Genomic DNA, 19,253 nt, shown 5'->3' with positions numbered 1-19,253 from the left:
GTAATGATAGGTTGCAATGGGGAGAGGTCGGCTCGCAGCGACAGCCTCCAGTTCTACGAAACAACACTACAGTTGCAATCGAGATCATGCCTTATTACCGACGCAGTTACGCCTATACGTCCGACAAGCATTATACCGATCGATACCGCAACAAATGTACATGATGCATACGTCTACTGCCAGACGAGATGACTTTGTGTCTATGGTATATACAACTGCTCTTGATACTGTGTAAATTGAAAACATTAGCAGTCAAAATACATTCAATCGTTATTAAAAACTTAGTTCATTATATTCGTCGTTCGCCAATCTTTTATGAAAACGTTATTCAAAAAGAATTTAAGCGATTGTCGTTGTCGAAATCGGGTAGCGGGACGTCGAGTGATTTCGGATCACGAGGTTGTTTCTCCGAATTACTTTTTACCGCGACTTACTCATTACATTTTAACAAACAACCATATTCGCAAAAAAGGTTTGTATTTAACTTTCAACTGGCGACAATATTCTTTACATAAAATAAAATGTATAAAAATACTAAAGAATGAAACTTGCACATCGATGAAAAGATCGTGTATAAAAACTTGTTTTACATCTGAATAAAAGTACATTCAATACCAACTTTTTAATCGAACATTGCATATAAACACAGGTGTGACATCGCAGGGCATTGCCGTTTGAGAATCAAACGCTATTATAATTTTATCCGCGAATACAATGCTCAAATATTTCAAGTGGTCATTTTTATCCACACCTGCGCATCGTATAGGTATTTAAACATGGCGGCGACGGGCCGTGATTGAAATATAGATAAGAATCGCTCACCATTCGATACTCCTGTAGCCTTTGACGCAACAATGGATGCTCTTGAACTTGTCCTGGAAGCCGTACTCGAAGGAGACAGGCTCCTTGGTAAATTGCATCCACGTGGTGTTGGTGCGCAGCGTGTCCGTGGCGCAGTAGCCAGCGCCGAGCGCGCATGGCAACAGCGCTGCCACCGCCGCCAGCGACAACGCAACCCACATACTGAAGCCAAGTATCCTGCAACAAAGAAAGAAATATTCATTAAATCAAATAAATCCAACCCACCAACATTACCCCCCTTACAAGATAGTGAATCAACAGCTAACTCGTCAAAATCTGTTTAGACGTTTATCGTTCGGGAACTCACTTTGGAATGTACAAAAAATAAACGTGTGACCTATGAATCTTCCGGGAAATTTTTATCCAACGTATCACATTATTAGTGTCCATAACGACTAAGAAAAACATAAACTCATTAATTTTATCGTTAAACATGTATTAAATTTACTTAGCACTAACTGTTCCCATGCGGCTTCATCCGCAGGTAATTATAAAACTTTATTTAATCGTTAACATTTGTCAAATTATCAATTGCAAATGTCAAAATGACATGACGACAATCTTGCTTCCTTGATGTTAGTAGTAACTTATGGTCTCTTTCCTACATTGTGGTTTTGTCCAATTTATTTACCGACTAAGTTCAATAGCGTGAAAATATATAACCTAAAGCGTGAAGTCAGTGTTGGGCTTTTTATTAAAAAAAAATATTCAAAAATCTGCTGTGATTGCGGACATCTTAGGCAACAAAGAAGTGTGTTTACGCTTTATTATAATAGTATAGAAGTATAGATAGTATAGATTTTTTATATAAATAAATAACTTTTATATTAAGAGCAATATTTGCTTCAATCGCAGTCGAGAACACTAATTGCAATCAGCTTTGATTCGAGTTCACTGAATTCGATGTGTAATATGTATGGATACATATGAAGGAATAAAAATTTTCTTTGTAAAGCAAAACATGTATGAAAAACTCCTTTTAGATGAATGAATATACGGGAAATTTCTTTGAACTATAGTAAAAGAATACATTAATTAAGGATTACGATGTAGAGCAATAATATTATAGATGATAAATTTTCTATACATCGTTATTTCGTCCTCAAGAACCTTAATATAACAGTTGAAAAAAACGCCTTAAGTATTATTCAAAACAATTACTCCGATCGTCAAAGGAAAGCGAACAATTAGCTAAGCGCTTCAAATAAAAGCGGGTAGATGTTAAATATTTTAAAAAGTATTCTTTAAGTTTTAATTACAGTTAATCTAGCTTTAAAACTCAATACTCCAGCTAATATTAATACTTGAAGACAATAGAGCTCCGGTATATTAGCATTACAATAGATTCATGCTTTGAAGATTAAAGTATTGTAGTACCCACTACGAATTGCTGCAAGTTCCTTGTAACGCCACTAGGGCTGTCAACTGATATTTCAATGACAATTCTACAGGAAATGTTTTATAAGTTTAACATAAAGTGTTCTATTATAAATGCCTATGTAATCTTCGTCTATATAATTTTACATTGTAACATGTAATATAAATATAAACACTCTACTCTTAAGTCAAAGTTGAACAGACTCTATTTATATAAAACATATCAATTACTTTAATATAAGTGTAAAGAATGAGACTATGTTTTAACTTTTAACTGTGTCGACAATGGAAACCCACCCTTATGTTCGATTTATGTAATTTTGTTTATATGAGATACTATTTGTATTGCAGCCAACCCTAATCTTTAATTACGTGTCACAATAGACTATTGATAGCAAATGTCCGAACTTTATATTTCAGTTGAATTGTTTTGCTGACTAACGATTCCAACAATCCGGTAAGTGTTGCAAAATAAAAATATCAATTGCTTACAACATTCGATATTAGTATGAATAGATATAATATTCGCATATATAAAAACAATAAAAATAGGCCATTTTACTGTTTATGTAGTTATAATGTTATTTATCGTCTGTTAATTATTTATGTGTTTCCGAAAATCCTTTTTTTATTAATTCATGTGTTTCCGTAAATCTTTAATCAGATTGAGTTGAAACTGGTAACTGGAAGGTCTAAAGAAGGCCGTAAATATTTCTAAAGCCCAAAATCTATTTGTTGTTCAAAAATGATTTACGTTACAATGCAAAGGCTGTTGGACTCAGCTTATGTGAAATTTATATGTACGAATATATCATTTATTCGGAGCGAGATTACATTCAAAGGATTCATCTCTGTGAGCTTCCATTTACGCTGAATTTAGTATTGATTCTTCAGCTGTTATCAGAATCCGTAATCCCATACATGATACGCAAAATAATATTTTTGGAAATCTCAATTTAACATAAAAAAGGGCAAACAAAATACTACTTTTATACAATAATTGCAATAAAGTTTATTTACATAGAGAACATTTAAAGAAAACAATTTTGTTTTTCATGTATTAAACCTACTTATATTATAAATGTGAATATTTTGATGCTTGGATGAATGTTTGTCACTACGTACATACCTCCCAAAGATTAAAGGATAAGTTATTTTTTAATTCCGCGCGGACAAAGTCGATGGCAAGATCACATCTTTCAAGCTACATTTCAATTTATTTTAGTAATTTATAAGATATCAAATAAGTAAATCAAAAAAAATTGAGGTCAATAAAAAGAAGTATGTACATATAAACATACTTTCGTAAAGTGTGTGGAATTCCATACCAAATAAATAAAAAATCCACATAGCAATACAAAGTTTTTGCTTCGACAAAAACGTGGTTAGAATTCAAATTGAATACCAACAAATATATCGCAACCTATATACATAGTAGACGGATTAGGCACAGAATGATCTGTCCTACAATTCCGCGAATAGCACTCAGTGACTAGGGCCTTAATCACTTGGAAATACCTAACGTTTTCCTTTGCATATTCGTAATGTTTTTGGAGGGCCAATTACGTAATGTGATACTGAGAAATAGTTATGGCGTTAAGCAAAAAGTAGTATCTAACTAACTTTTTTAATAGTAAACCATATCTAGATGTGTTGCGTCATATCTAAGGTGATATTTATAGAGGGCTTAGTTTAAGCAGATGCCTATTGGATTACAATCATTTACAATTGATCATGTGAAGCATTTTAACATTCTGCATAACACAGAAAACAGAATGATAGAAATCTCATATTCTTTGTAACAATGACTGCTATTATGGAAAAGCTTTTAGCCGTTCTAATTTATGAAGATTGAATTAAGATGTTTACACAATATATGCGAATTCGTTTCGACGAGTGTAGCTGAGAATTAAGGCCCTAGATGTGGACAATACCACGATTAGGTAACAAACAAATATTGAATAACTGCAAATTTTACTACACATTGTTTTTATTTAATTGTTTAAAAATTGATTCAGATCCTTTCGTTTAGTAATTTATAAGTTAAATGAATATTATGTAACATACATATTCAATATTACATATGCAAAATTCCCACAGGGAAAGATAAATTCAAATTGCTCTGACAGCGGCAAACCGCAGAATGTGAAGGGATTTTGCCACAAGCTTGAACTCTCTTGTGATACTAATATGATTACACGCACGGATAATATTATTATTTACCATACAGTAAACTAAGTTTAAATTAGTTATATCTTCAGTTGGTATTTTTTAAATATCTTATGCTGGGTTTTTGAAGTTTACATTTATTTTAACATTGCCTAGTGATTCAGTAGTTTAGGTTTAGGTTATCCTGTGTTTCAACGGAGTAAAACTCAAGTTACGTATTATGGAAACGAATTCTATGATGTTATATAGCCTTAACGAATGGTTAAAACATATCATAGTTCGGAAACCGGCCATTAGTTCAACATATCAGCTACTAGCTTCCGCCCGCGGCTATGTCCACATGGAATTAAAAAAAAAAGTGAGTAGCCTGTGTTCTTCTAGACTGTCCTATAACTGTAAAAGCTTATTTTGTTTACTTGTAGCTAAAATTAATTTAAAACGTCGTCTTCATTTACTTTCGAGAAGTACCAAGTGAATTTCAGAGAAAAAATAATTTTAATTTATTTCATAGTCAAACGCGACTTAATATAATGAGGTTTATTGAAGAGTCTATTTCTCTTCCAATCCTATGTTATTTTTGCAGAGATATAATAATCATATCAACCTTTTCATGATGTTTTAAGAAAAATGCATTTTTTATTTTTAGATGCAGCTCAAAAAATGAATTTAATGCAACTGTGGTTAAATTGAATGTATAAATTTATCGGTCACATTGCAAGCTTACCCAATACTAAAAAAATAATTATGAAAATGAATTTAAGCCATTATTGACACGAATATACTAGATATGCAAATTGTTACTTGTTATGTTATTATTTTCTAGTAATTGATGTAAGCATTATCGATTTGACTTGAAATTGAAAAATTATACAGTTGATTCGTCAATTTTGCAACAATTTATATTACAAGCATTATAAAGAAACAAACCCGTGGGGTTCTGAACCGGAAAACTACATAAAAACACGTCACTCGAGAAAATAGGTACATACATTTTTTGTTCCAGTGATAAAACAATCGAAACGATGTTTTCAGTACTAATTGCACAGAACAATTTGTCCAATATGGGATGGTTTAATACAAGGTATTGTATAATTTAATTTGTGTTACGCGATTGATTGGTAGCCGACGCGAACTTCTCGGTTGATTCGTTAAAATTAATTGGATCACTAACACGAATCGTAATTGCCGTACATTACATATCGAATAAAATATCATAATAAATAATTTATAAGAGAATAGTTTGTTACGTGCGTGATATTATCATTTTGATACTTGAAACGAAAACTTTGTGTTTTTTCAATAAAATGGCGCGAATTAACACAATTCTATTGTGTATTGAAAACATCTATCTATACTAATATTATAAAGAGGCAAGATTTGTATTTTTGTATGTATTGAAATAACTCAAAAACTAGTAGGCCGATTTCAAAGATTGTCTCACCATTAAAAAGCTACGTTATCAGTGAATAACATAGGCGATGCTTTTTGTTAGTTTTTAATTTATCGCGGGCGTAGTCAGCAACAGCTAGTTTTTAATAAAGTTTGTGAATCGAATTTCGACCAATGAGGTCCGACATTTCTATTTACACGTAGTTGATAATTCAATACGATATACGCGAATACATCTGAAGTTACTTCAATAAATAAAAATGTATTATCAAAACTGTCGTGTATAACCGTGCTATTGATTCATATCGATTTATCTTTGGACTTGTATATTCGCTACTACATTGAAGAGGGGTGTGCATTGAATTTTGAATAATGTCCTTTTCATACGTGCTAGCTGACGCAGGTAGCTCCGCGTGCCTATTGTAATGCAGACAATCGCCATGGATCCATAGAGGTGTAGCAACTTGTGCGAATTCACGATATAAAATTCAACATACAATATCTATACCAATATTATAAAGAGGAGAGATTTGTATTTCTGTATGTATTGAAATAACTCAAAAATTACTGGGCCGATTACAAAAATTCTTTCACAGGTACTAACATAGGCTACATAATTTATTATTTTTTTAATTGCGCCGGGCGAAGTCTCAAATAAGAGCTAGTATAAAATGGAAATTAATATAACGTTATTTTTATTTTTTATTCAATCCATAATTCTTAGACGATTATTCTTTTCAGGCGATTTTATAAGGAAGAACTTTATAATGATACTAGGTTTCGCCCGCGACTTCGTTCGGGTGGAAATAAAAAAACAAAAGTGTCAGCCTATGTATTCTTCCAGAGTATCCTCTACATCTATACCAAATTTCTTAGAAATTCGTCGAGCCATTTAGGTTCCAAACTCTAACAAACATCCATCCATCCATATAAACTTTCGCATTTATAAAATTGGTCTGGTTTATTAAAACCTTTTTTGACTTTCATTTATAATATTACATATACTTACATATATAACAAATAATTCTAATGCTATATTTTATTAGTATTAAACTTTGGTTAAAGATAAAGTATTTATAACACATTCGGCAGCTTCGTGTGTGAGTCAGTGCGGATTAAAGTTTTTAGATATTTATCGCTTATCATACGTTATTTGGGGAATTACCTGCATACTGAGATCTATGTACGTTAGAGCAAATAAAAACAGATATATTAAAATCTAAAGATAGATTTAATGTTATTTGTGTAGGTGGATCACATTTTAATCTTATTTAAAATAATGTTAGACTTACAGATACTAACTTAACAATAACTTCCTTTCAATAATCATGAAATACAAATTATCCAAAAGCGCCCCAATGACATATTGCATAACTGTTTTGATCAATAAAATATTTTTTCAAAATCGATCCACCGCACTTTTTGTTATCAGACAGGCATAAAATGTTGTTGAAATACTACTGATATTTTTGCATTTTGATATCTCTATAAAAGTTTTATAATGATCTCTAAAGACAAATACATGGTCAATAACTAGTCTGTATAACAAACGCGAGCAGGTAACAGACGGACTTACCTACAAGCGCGGTACTGACAGGCGTACAGGTATTCCTGCGCGTACGCAGCGAACAGCACAAGCCCTGCAATTACCGGCGACACACATAGCTGGCGGCAATTTGCCGCTCCTCCGCCAAGCTCCAGCGACCGCCTTCTCGGAAAAGCAGTTGCATCAGTGGAGCGCAGCGACGATTAAAGCGCTAATTACCAAGCCAACGTATACCACCGGACCGCACTCGTTACGCACTAATTTGCAGCATTCTACTCTCATGTAAGACTTAACGATACCTACAATTACGACCAACGTATAAGGATTACATAGTTACCGTAAGTTTCCACCGCCCAAATACCCCTACAATTTATTCTTTTTTGGATAATGAAATGACAAGAATACTGGCAGAGTAAACTGTCTGTTAATATGTTATCCCAAAATGTTAACATCATTTTCATATTGGTTTTATCTCTGACTTTACAAAGATATGATGAGTTTATGATTTAAAATCCTAGATGGCGCTATAGTCAAACTTTAACCATGGCAATAATAATATATTGTAAAATTTTACTGCTACTGTTAAATAATATTATTAAATTTACTCTTGTTAATAAATAATCTTATATAAAAAATTCTTTTTACAACCAATGGAGTAACTTGGGTGAAAATATGAAATAATTAAGGTACTAAATAACTTAAAACTTGAATAAAGAAAGATAAATTGATCTAAAACATGAAATATGGAAAACATAAAACCCTAAATTGGATAGATTATTGAATATTAAAGACGAAAAGATGAAAAATCTTTAGGACAATTTTAATTATGTTTTAAAATGTTCTTTGGTTTGATCCTATTATATTTCTAATATGTTGAATAATGTACATAACTAACATGTGCAAGACATGTTCTTAATAATGCAAATTCCTATAATTAAATGTAATATGCAAGCCTACTTTACATTTAATTATGAATATTAACCACATAGCAGTTGCATTACTAAAGGAATAATGTATTACAATAAATGTTATACTTATGAATAAATAAAGGCTTGTAATAGTTGTATTATCACTTATTAGACTATAAAACTACATTGTTTATTTTAAGATTTGTAAAAACCATTTTCCGTCTACCTTCTCTTGGATTCATAAGGCATTACTTAAGTTTCATTTTCTTAAAATGATAGATCTATAACTACACTAAAATAAATATATTCAACTTGTTCCTTGAATTATTGTTTTAAAATTAAACATTAATAGTAAATAAAGATGATTGCATGAAAAGTGACATGATCAAGAAGAGAGTGAAGACTGTGATGACAGATGATAGAGTTATTTGGAGGATGATAACCCAGTGTGCCGACCCTACGGTAGTGAAATAAGGCAGGGGAAATTGTGAAAAAAAAATATCACAAGGTATGTTAGTATTCCCAATTATTCACGAATTTCAAAAGTAGTTTAACAAATAAATCTTGATCATAAATATTTTAAACATAAAATAATTATAGTGTCTTTAAACTGTATAAAAACCAAATAGTTTTATGTAAATCTAATGAATAATTAGGGCTAAAATAATATTTAAAATGAATGAAGTAAACTTTCTTTCATAAATTTGTTTGTGTTACATGTTTTAAGTAATAATAAAAGTTTTCATTTGCTTCTAACATAAAAGAAATTACAGCAATATTGCAAAATGCTTCGTTTTTAATAAAGAAACAATAGTATGTTCACAGTATGAAATTCGTAATGTGCAAAAACTTATAAATGCTGTACAAAGAAAGAATTACTCACCGAATCCCAAGATAATAATATCCAACTTTCCAAGAAATCTACTTTTCAAACAGTACAGTTATTCGATTTGCCACAGTTAGTTCAATAACACAACACTACTTTGTATTTATTCATACTTTATTTCAAATATAGTCTTAATAATTGAAATTTAAACTAAACGCAAAAAAAAACTTTTATACATTTGTTCGAGAGAAAATACCACGCGCTTTCTCCATAAATGTGGAACGCAGACTGACTTGACAATTCACATGACAATGACAACTTACTTGACACTGACAGCTGTAGCAAAGCAAACTGCCGCCGACTGAAATATACGTTCGGAAACAGCTTAAAAATTAAATCATTGCTATATTTTTAAATATTAATCCACTTTTTGTTGCCATTACTCAGCTTAAATCGTAAGTTTTATGTTGTAAACACTGTTTACTAAACAGTTATTTTTAAGTTTTTAAATGGTCCATAAGTAAAAATTAATCGATTTTCCAAAGGAACAAATGCTTCAAAATGTGTAAAAAAAGTATAAAGATGGATATAGAATATAAATAAACATATCCACACATTCGAATCGAAGAAATATTTCATCATCGTGGTAACCTTTGTTTATTTTTTCTTTTTTACAGCAGCTTTTTTAGAATTGCGAAGATGTTTGAAAGCTCCTAGAGCACGGCGCACCATCAAGCCTCGCCACCACGACTGGATCCTCGTGGCAGCAGCTTTTGCATGTTGCTCCCGAGCTAAGCGGGCCGCTCGCTCCCTTTTGAATGTCAGCCATGCACGCATTTCGCCTGCATGTAAGTCGTACTGAAAATCCAAGTTGAAAAAAGTAGATGTTTTAAATTTAACTTTACGTACATAACCTAAGTTGAAAATTATTATTATTTTGTTCCATCACATTTATCTGCCATACATTTCTAATAGTTGTCTTTAGTATCTGTATATGAATCTTTCAACAATAGTTAGTTTTATGATTTTTATGGTAATTGAAATGCTTTACAAGTTTTTGTAATTCGAGTCTCCGAGCACTTGTCACGCGCAGTTTTTCACGTTGTTCCATCACGTGGCGACTGATCCCAGCTGTGTCCTCTGCGTACTTTATTTTCCAATGTTCTAATAATTCTTCTCGTTCCTGCAATATTTTTCAAATATCATTACATTATTTACTTCCCTGAATTACAGAAGTAAATATAAAAACAACTTATGAACCTATCTTGTTAGGGTTGTGCGTATTTTATGATCTCTTACATTTAATAACTAGTAAACTTTGAATGATCTTTTTCTTAAAAAATGTGAATATACCGAACGTTTGGGATATGGGGCAAATAGGTAGGTAGTTAGAAATGATGTTTTTATGTAACAAACTGAGTTCACCTTCGTTTGTAATTCATATGTTCGCGCTATCTCATCGTGAACGCGCCGCTCGTGGTCTGCGTTAGGTAACGGCGTCGGTTTGATTTGGAATCGAAGTTCTAGTGCTTCAGCTGCGGCACTTATCCATTTTTCTGCATAGCTAAGTTGAGCTTTTGCATTTCCGGTGGCATCCTGCGAAACAGTTTTGTATTTGTAAACTAATTCTTGTTGCGATTCTAGGGGTTTTTAATTCATTTTTTTGTGTTTTACTTACCCTAATATCGTCTTTTAAGGTAGCGATTTTTTCATCGCAGTCGTGCATTTGAATTTCCCAAAGATGTCGGTTTGTTATCAATTCATGACTAGTATTTTCAACGAATCTAAATTGAGCACAAAATAATTATTTAAAAGTTACCGAAAAATTGAATCAATGCTTTTATAATAATCGTACGTTTTTAACTGCACGTTTCTTATTTTTATCGATGCGTAACTTGTTAAACTTTTAGTTAACATTTCCACTGCTTGTTGAAGAGTTGATGGAATCCCGTTTTCCGCTATTTCCAATAAAGTCCTTCTTATTACATCTTTTACTAAATTTCTGTAAAAAAACATTGATTTGATAATATTTCATTTAAAAATATATAAAGAATACTTTCATATCAAAACTCCTTGTACATGTATTTAAAATTTTTGGTGACAGCGCCATCTTTTGAGAAATTTCCTAAACTTACCGATCTCTCGTAAGCTTATCAAGTTCTTGCTGGTAACTTTTGTCGGAAAACTCGTGTTGTTGAAAACTTCGAACAGCGCTTTTTTCTGAAACAAATTTTACTCAACAGATGGCAGTAAAGATTACTATAAAACGTTTATAACGTTTACAACTTTAATATTATTTAAAGCTTGTTAATAGTTTACTTTGCTAAGTATTCTATGGGTGACTTGGTATATGAAAACACTGGCAAGACTTAATTATTACTTATTTATGTTAATTACATTATTGAGAAAATTATGGTCGGAAACTTGTCTTTGAATGTCAAATAAATGACTTTTATTAATTCTTCACATAAGAATTAAAATGAAAGTGTACACAAGCCTTTTAACCGGTTTGTTTTAGTCTTTTAACGCATTGTTTTAGAGTAGACTTACAACATTAGCATAATTTGATATCGAAAGCACTAGTGCAACCTAACCTAATATGTGAATCTAAGAGCTTTACACGCGTGTAAACCGTAGAAAGAGTTTTACACTTTCTTGTATCATGAGTTCACAAGGCTGCACGTTTTATCAGAAGTATAAAGTTCTGCTATAACTAATTGTAATAAGTATAGTAGGCTCAATAAAATAAAATGATTTTAAAGTTAATTTATATTGTTGTCGGCAGTTAAATCGCTGCATTATGACGTTTCTGGTTTATTAAAATTGATAGAAAACTTGCCTTAAAATCAACTGATGCACTTCTAGAAAGGTTATTTAACGTGTGTGCGAGCTAGTTCAGAGAACGACAAGCTTTATAAATTGTCTTTCAATCACATCGAGTGTTTTTCTTTAAGTGATTTTGTTTGTGTTTAAAAAGGTATTTTTACTTTTACCTTAGTTTTTATGATAAACCTTTTATGGAATTAAATATGTAGGAAAAAAAAACAGTACATAGGAAAGAAAGAAGGAAAATAAATAAACGATTTGACAATACTAAAGATTATGATAACATATATTCTTAATTATTAACAATTCTAAACTATCAGAAGTAATTAAAATGTTATGTGGAAAGAGTTGTAACCTGTCGTACTCACCTAAGATTCTTATTTGAAGAAGTGACACTTCTAGTATTAAAACGAACAGTAATCCATCCATATTGCAGATCCTAGTAAACAAAAGTAACTATTTGTTTTAATATATTTTTTGACTGTCATTTGTTTCATTATCCCATTGTATTTGATCGTACCTTGAATAATCAATCGCCGAGAAATTCTTTGCAATTTACAACAGCGATAAATTTTAAGGTTTTTGTTACTGACTTCATTATTCAACGGTATTGAATACGGATATGTTTATTTTCATAGGAGTCATTAGACGATGATCTAGACAGGTAGGGGGAGGCAGTAAAACCTCTCCTGGCAACGCTCATGATTATTTCGTATATTAGACTTGATGCATATGTAAATGTAAGTATAAAACCCTATATTGAATTTCATTTATTCACTTTGAATAAACATCTTCGCTGTATCGATGATAGCGAAAAATCAAATCGTATTTCCTCTGACTTTTAGTGAACTGCGAAACGTAATAATGGAGGAACGGCGAGATTACCCGCGGGACGGCCTACAATATCACACGCTAGCAATATGTGCGCACCATCGGATCGGTTAACCCCTGCCCTAATCATAATTTTAAATTTAATAAACATATATATCGAAATAAAGAAATACAAAAATATTGAAAACATAAATGATATATTATAACGATACGATTAGGTTTCGAACATTCAAACTTGTTTAACTTAAATAATAATAATACTCAAAAATAGTACGAAAACTCTAAGTAGTCTTTCATTTTCGTTTCTGTTCTGCCGATAAATTACTTGTGTCTCAAAGAAGAACTCAACAATTCTCTACCTGGAATGATACGCGATGACAGAACTAGTCGATACCCAACAGTTCACCACACGTTTTAGAACGAATTGAGCATTTTTACGACGGACTTTCTGTACTGTACCTATATTAACATCGACTATATAGCCATACTGTATTTAATATAAATAATAAGTTTTAGCCTTTATTTCCAATACTCCTTGTTAGTTCTTATTAAATAATAAATACATTTACCTTGTCGTTTCCTCCATCACGTTTCCTTAACACTTACTACTTGAATCTTATCGAAATCTAGTATTTGTATACGTTTACGTTGAAGTGATTGTTGCTAACCGCTACCTAACTTTACGGTCTGTTCGTTGATCGATGGAATATTACCGAGCAACGCGAAATAAGCTGATAAATCGATAATTAAGAACGTTGGGTCCGTAATACAAAAAATACTTGATGATAAAATTATTGTAGCAATGCACTTCTATAAGTTGTATCGTAAAAAAGATGGCATTTATATTTAACCGTAATTTAGATCTTAATAGATAAATATTACGAGATGGGAGTCGTTAATGTAACAAATACTCCTTGGTATCTAGAAATAAATATCTAGAGAGTGTATTTTGTTGGTGTGGTAAAAGAACTTTAAACTTAAATCTTACTTACTGCGTTGGCGCAGCGACCCGAAGTGGGGCTTGGCCTCCGACACGAGAGAGCGCTAGCGTCTTAAACTTGCAAACTCTGAATTGTAAGCAACTCTATTTAATTTATTTTAAAATACTTAAATTGATTAAGTAAACAAAATGTCTTCTGGATGAAATGTGGATTGCTAGATGAACAATAGTACTCTGTGACTACCGCGAAATATTTTGGAATCGTATATCCGCATAAGCGAAGCCAAAAGTAACAGTTGTATATCTTTTTATAATTTGTTCTATAGAGTACAAGAACTGTAGCATTAATAAAATTAAAGTAACAAAAAATACATGTGCTAGTACAATAATTTTCTCTGCTGCGACCATTATAAACGTAAAATTTATGGCACTCGAGATTATTTATAGTTTGCCTGCTCCAATACACGCAGAAAAGATTTAATTTTTTTTAAATTAACGTAAAATAAAAATAAATGAGGCGTCTCCATGAAAAATCTTATAACAAGACGGTTGTTTTGTACCAAAAGTTGGTACTTGAGTAGTAGTTATTTTACATTATTACAACATTTTTGAAAAACTTTAAAAACAGTGCCGCATTTAAAAATGGAAAGAATAAACTCAATTGTTCTTTTGTTTTCCAACAAAAAATGTTACTTGGTTGAACATTTCAATGAGTAAAGTTTTACAAAGCTCTGTGAAATATCTTAAATATTTTTTTGCCAAAAATGAACTTTAATATATTAATACATTCTGAAAATACCTGTTCCAACTTCACCAAAGACCGGAAATGAATCTTTATTTTAAGGCGTATATTACAAGTGAAAATGGCCTACGAAATAAAATAGCAATTTTATGCTTTTCACTTATAAGTATTTTAACGTAAGGGCACTGATATTTACAGAGAAAATTATATAAACTTCTGCGATCTCTGTATTAAGGGGCGGATACGGCAAATTGCGCATCTTTGGAGGCATAGAACAGGATTTGTACAAAGATTTGATTCGTGATATTTTTGTATGTGTAACTTCAGTCCTTTAACTAAAGGCTCGTGGAACAGAATCACGATTGGACAAACTTTTCTCGATAGATTTATTTTTTGAAAATGTGCCTAATTAATGTATGGAATCGCATACCCAAGTATAGTGAACGTAAACGATTTAAAGACGGTGAATAAAAGCTGCTCTATGTAGTTGACTCTTAGCCCGAGGGCGCGAAGGCGCCTAAGGAGGGCGCGATGTCGCCTGCTTCACTGCGCCGTCTACGAGCGTTAATTAAAGAGGATTTAATTTAATGTGACGCCCTGGCGGCCGCGTGATTGCATTACCTCCCGGCACACTTACACCGGCTGACGGAGCGATGATTTTAAGATGGTACAATTCCTCACTTCACGACTGACCTTTGGACGATCGACAACCTTCTGCACTTTCATTTTCTGTTATGCACCAGTACCATTTCTACTTTAAACGCACAGTTACCTACATATGTACATTTGCGATAGAACCTTTCAAAACCTATATAGATAGTGAGTGTTTTTCATGATTACTTTGAAACAGATTGCCAAAATAATTTTCCTTAAATCAATTTAGAAATCTCATTTTCTTACTCGAATTTGAATCGACTTTGGTTTCATTTGACTTCTCTTAACATTACGTTTTATCCAACTTCAGCCAAATCCAATTTTGTCATGCGGTTAGCTAATTCTCATAAGGAATATTAAGGGGATGAAAGTTTGTTTTTCAAAAGACGGTGCATGCTTTTCCAGCGATGTTCTAGCCGTAACCAATAGCTTTTCTGAAGAAATGGTTCATAAACATTTTAAAAAACCAGCATTTGATTAAGATTTCGGAAACAGATTGTAGAAGACAGGAATTAATATTGTATAATTATTGTGTGCAAAATTGTAAATAATATTTTTCAGATCAATATCCAATCTTTTTTTCTGTAATGTCTATTGGAACGTTCGATATTCCCATACGAAAAATTCTGACATTTTATTGTGCACAACATTTTTTTTAAAGTTAAATAATCTTTCAAGTACATTTTATATAATCAACTTTGAAGAACATAGAGTTCCTTGTGCAATGTAAAAATGACAAAGTCTTATTTTTAATTGAATTTACAAGCTTTATATTCTGTGTACCTCCAAGCATGACGAGGCAGGTGTACGTGCTCGCAAGATTTACGAAATGAGAATAAAAATGCTTAGTCATCTTAATAATATAATACTTCGTAAATTAAACTAATTTTTTTTACAACTTATTTGAATTATTGTATTGCAAAGAAAAACACCAAATTAGTTAAGCCATATATTGTGCCAACAACTACATGCTCTTTTGACTTAATTCCTCAAGATCCTGTTGACATCAGGTCTATGTCATTTTAATAAAGCATGGTCAACCAGCATCACCAATAGAGATACGAGTAGTAACTAGTTATGGATTATTTAGAGAGATAATAAGTAGATATGTTTAGATTAGATTATGAAAATCTATTTGGAGCTTCCATGTGCATTTATGTGTTATTTTCGATATCTACTTGGATTAACTTGTTAATGTTTTTTACAGATTTATTCGTACCTTTAATTGGCGTAATGCATTGCAATGTGTGAGGGATCTAAAAGTTAATTAATGTCATCAAAGGGGTGGCCCCGAACGAAAGTTGATTGAGCTCTTTATTATACCATTCTAATTTGTAGACGGCCGCTTCACGAGTCACAGCCAACGTACAGTTGATTGAAATCAAAAACAAAAAAAATATCGTTACGTAGTTAACGATATTTTTTAGACTATAATAATTAAAAATTTTAAATCTCTTAACACATCTCTATTTTGCTCTGGTATTTTATAGGATTAATTGTAATTGAGATTTGAAATCAAAAATTACAGCGGTTTGTAGAAAACATGATTTAAAAAATACTTTATAGGATTTGTAAGAATTTAAAAAGGAAAAAAAAATCGATCAATAAGCTAACGTGTACGTTGTAAAATAAACTATACCGTCATAAAAATTATCCTGTTTCAATATCAAGTCGATGTCTTTTGCATGTATAAAAACTGCATCTTTACGACTTCTAAGACAGAATCACTGTAGAGTCATGAAAAATTAATTACTTTCGGACTTAAGCAAGATACATGGATTTATCTCGTGTTAATTAAATTTATTTTAAGAAACTAACTGTAAACCAGATGTGTTTAAACAAGATTTATTTTGAATCCGTAATTTTGAGGAGATAACTAACCAAATAAAGGAAAAACAAAAAAAAATGAGAACATTAAATATAAATTTGTACACACTACTAGTATTATAAACTAGCTGTTGCTCGCGACTTTGTCTGCCTGAAAAATAAAATGTTAGTCACTGATGAGGTAGTCTTTTAATGATGAAAGAATTTTTGAAATCGGCCCAATAGTTTTTCAATTATTTCAATACATACAACAATACAAAAATGCAAATCTTTCCTCTTTGTATGTCGTAATCTCGTATTAGTATAGATAGTAACCCCTAATTTTAGTTGAGTTATTATTAGAGAAAAAGTAAACTACTAATTATATTAGCTGCTATGTATGACTGCTATGTATTTTACAATTTTACGTAAAATGTGAAAAAGTATTAAAAAAATAGAACTTTTTTAATAACAAAGGTGACGACGGCAAGGTATTTGAGTGAGGTTATGGTTCGTTAAGCGTATTGAGTAAAGTTCGGAGGTTGTGTAACGAAATCGATGGACCATACAGCCTGCTGTAAAAGCTTTGGAGTCAAGCGTCAAAGAGAGTTTCTTATATTAAGTATACTTCGTACCTTGTATACACGACTTATGGCCGGTTTCCCAGCTACCTATTAACCATTAGTTAGTGTGTTTTCTTCGATAACTTTAAATGCGTTTCCGAACTACGTAACTTGAGTTTTATTAATGTGAAACTTAGGTCAACCTTACACTATGAATCAATAAGTAACGATTCAAGAAATGGAAACTTCAGTAACCGAATATAAGTGGTATACAATAGTATATTCATTTAAAATTATCTATACTAATATAATATTATAAAAAGGAAAACTTTGTTTGATTGTAATGAATAGGCTCAAAAACCACTGGGTCGATTTCAAAAATTCCTTCACTATTAAAAAGCTACATTAGCATTGAGTAACATAGGATACATTTTTAAATACTTTTTAATATCGCGCAGACGAAGACGCGGGCGAAAGCTAGTATTAGAAAGCTTGGTATTATCTCATTTGCAACATTTTTTCCCCGTTAATATCAAATTAATGAACCTCGCACGTTGCGAAGTATAATTTCAAAGAATTCAAGGTCAGCCTATTCATGGTTACTCTATTTGAGTGAACCTTTTCAATTACTTCAACTTAAAAGAAGCTTAAAATAGCAACTTGATGCGACTTGGCAGCATTACGCATGACTGAATAAAGCCATACATACTTATTAAAGCCAATTTACAACTTGGTGTCTACGAAGTAATAAAGTTTAATAACTTACATGCTACTCGTAGTTTTCGACTCTATTGTGTTTTATTTTATTTTTGCATCCGAATTACAGATAGTTAATATCTTTAAATTTTTACTTGAGCATAACTTGATAAAAAGTTTCTTGTGAGGTTATGTTTTCAATGTGTATTGTACAACTTTCAAAATTGCTTTAGTTTTTTTTAATTTCAAAGATGAAAAAAAGGTCTCAAAATTATCAAGAAAATCTATCAATAATTAGGAATTTTTTGACAAGACTAAATCAAAAATAAAACGCAATTTCATAGTTTAACGTTTTTATTGAACGCAATTTATAATGTCACTATACTACGCCCGACTACTATAAATACTAACAGAGATCGTTTGGAAAATAAAAATAATCAGATCTAATAGTTATATTGTACATAACCTATAAAATAACAGAACATGATATAAGCGAACAGGAATATTTTACTAATATCTTCGTTATTTATTCTTATTTTATTCTACAAATACAATTCTGCTTACACATAATAATAGTACATTTGGCACAAAAAGCGAGTATAATTTAATTAAAACATAATCATAGTTTAAATATTCGATGCAATGAAATAATTACTCGAATCATTGAAATAATCGATTTAATTATTAATAGTGTATCCTGGAGCTGGTCAGAATGCACTATTTTTTTTTAATATATTTAAAAGCAGTTTCAATAAAATCTCTACACATGAAACATTGAGATTGTAAATTTGATACGTTGATTATTAAATTTTCTATAAACATTAGTATTTTTTACTTAGAAGTTCTTTTGCTTATAATCGTATAGGAAAGTAGGACTTTTTATTGTAATTTCATTTAAATAACAGAAAATTTAAACAAATATAGAGACTTTTTTTTAATATCTAACTAACTAATATTCAACATGTAAAACATATTATTTTGTAAATAAATAAATAAAAATAATATTAGTGTAATCGGAAAGTTATTCAGGCCTGTTGTAGATGCAAGCAGAAGGGAGGCGGTTAGGGAATGCCGGATTAGTTCTCGTAGCGCGAAGGCGACTGGTTCGCCCAAAAACCT

The 19,253-nt window shown here is 31.4% G+C and overlaps 3 protein-coding genes across 4 annotated transcripts in view; all 3 read right to left on the bottom strand.

The window, feature by feature from the left end:
- The window catches only part of LOC106108033 (fibroblast growth factor receptor 3-like), a 35,914-nt gene extending 26,538 nt beyond the window's left edge, over nucleotides 1-9,376 (bottom strand). The window contains exons 1-2 of one of the 2 annotated variants that reach the window (XM_013289107.1): nucleotides 9,134-9,376; nucleotides 823-1,038 (exon numbers count right to left, since the gene is read on the bottom strand). In XM_013289107.1, coding sequence (XP_013144561.1) covers nucleotides 823-1,022 — 200 coding nt within the window. In that variant the 5' untranslated portion in view covers nucleotides 1,023-1,038; nucleotides 9,134-9,376. Of the gene's footprint in view, nucleotides 1-822; nucleotides 1,039-7,372; nucleotides 7,573-9,133 lie in introns of those variants that run through there. The other variant, XM_013289108.1, reaches the window with a different exon arrangement.
- A 346-nt stretch (nucleotides 9,377-9,722) lies between these two features.
- LOC106107931 (IQ domain-containing protein G-like) lies at nucleotides 9,723-10,854 on the bottom strand. Its single transcript, XM_013288964.1, has 4 exons — nucleotides 10,755-10,854; nucleotides 10,502-10,672; nucleotides 10,128-10,259; nucleotides 9,723-9,934 (listed from the first exon to the last, which is right to left on the bottom strand). Exons 1-4 carry the CDS (start codon nucleotides 10,800-10,802, stop codon nucleotides 9,734-9,736), a joined length of 552 nt encoding a protein of 183 aa, XP_013144418.1. The 5' UTR covers nucleotides 10,803-10,854; the 3' UTR covers nucleotides 9,723-9,733.
- A 37-nt stretch (nucleotides 10,855-10,891) lies between these two features.
- On the bottom strand, nucleotides 10,892-13,754 carry LOC106107839. The gene is made up of 4 exons (XM_013288844.1): nucleotides 13,726-13,754; nucleotides 12,271-12,341; nucleotides 11,212-11,296; nucleotides 10,892-11,078 (listed from the first exon to the last, which is right to left on the bottom strand). Exons 2-4 carry the CDS (start codon nucleotides 12,329-12,331, stop codon nucleotides 10,892-10,894), a joined length of 333 nt encoding a protein of 110 aa, XP_013144298.1. The 5' UTR covers nucleotides 12,332-12,341; nucleotides 13,726-13,754.
- Nucleotides 13,755-19,253: the final 5,499 nt, after the last annotated feature.

This window comes from Papilio polytes, unplaced genomic scaffold (assembly GCF_000836215.1).
Source record: "Papilio polytes unplaced genomic scaffold, Ppol_1.0 DF821845.1, whole genome shotgun sequence".
Lineage (NCBI taxonomy): Eukaryota > Metazoa > Arthropoda > Insecta > Lepidoptera > Papilionidae > Papilio > Papilio polytes.
Note: the sequence above shows the minus strand (reverse complement) of the source record. Positions and strands in the feature narration are given on the sequence as shown.

What these genes read in the sequence shown, in the direction of transcription:
- LOC106107931 (XM_013288964.1), bottom strand. Translation starts at nt 10,802, where the DNA reads ATGCACGACTGCGATGAAAAAATCGCTACCTTAAAAGACGATATTAGG. An exon ending in CCTTAAAAGACGATATTAGG is followed by an intron (nt 10,673 to 10,754) that starts GTAAGTAAAACA and finishes ACTGTTTCGCAG; the next exon opens with GATGCCACCGGAAATGCAAA. An exon ending in CATATGAATTACAAACGAAG is followed by an intron (nt 10,260 to 10,501) that starts GTGAACTCAGTT and finishes AAAATATTGCAG; the next exon opens with GAACGAGAAGAATTATTAGA.
- LOC106107839 (XM_013288844.1), bottom strand. Translation starts at nt 12,331, where the DNA reads ATGGATGGATTACTGTTCGTTTTAATACTAGAAGTGTCACTTCTTCAA. An exon ending in TCTTCAAATAAGAATCTTAG is followed by an intron (nt 11,297 to 12,270) that starts GTGAGTACGACA and finishes AATTTGTTTCAG; the next exon opens with AAAAAAGCGCTGTTCGAAGT. An exon ending in GATAAGCTTACGAGAGATCG is followed by an intron (nt 11,079 to 11,211) that starts GTAAGTTTAGGA and finishes GTTTTTTTACAG; the next exon opens with AAATTTAGTAAAAGATGTAA.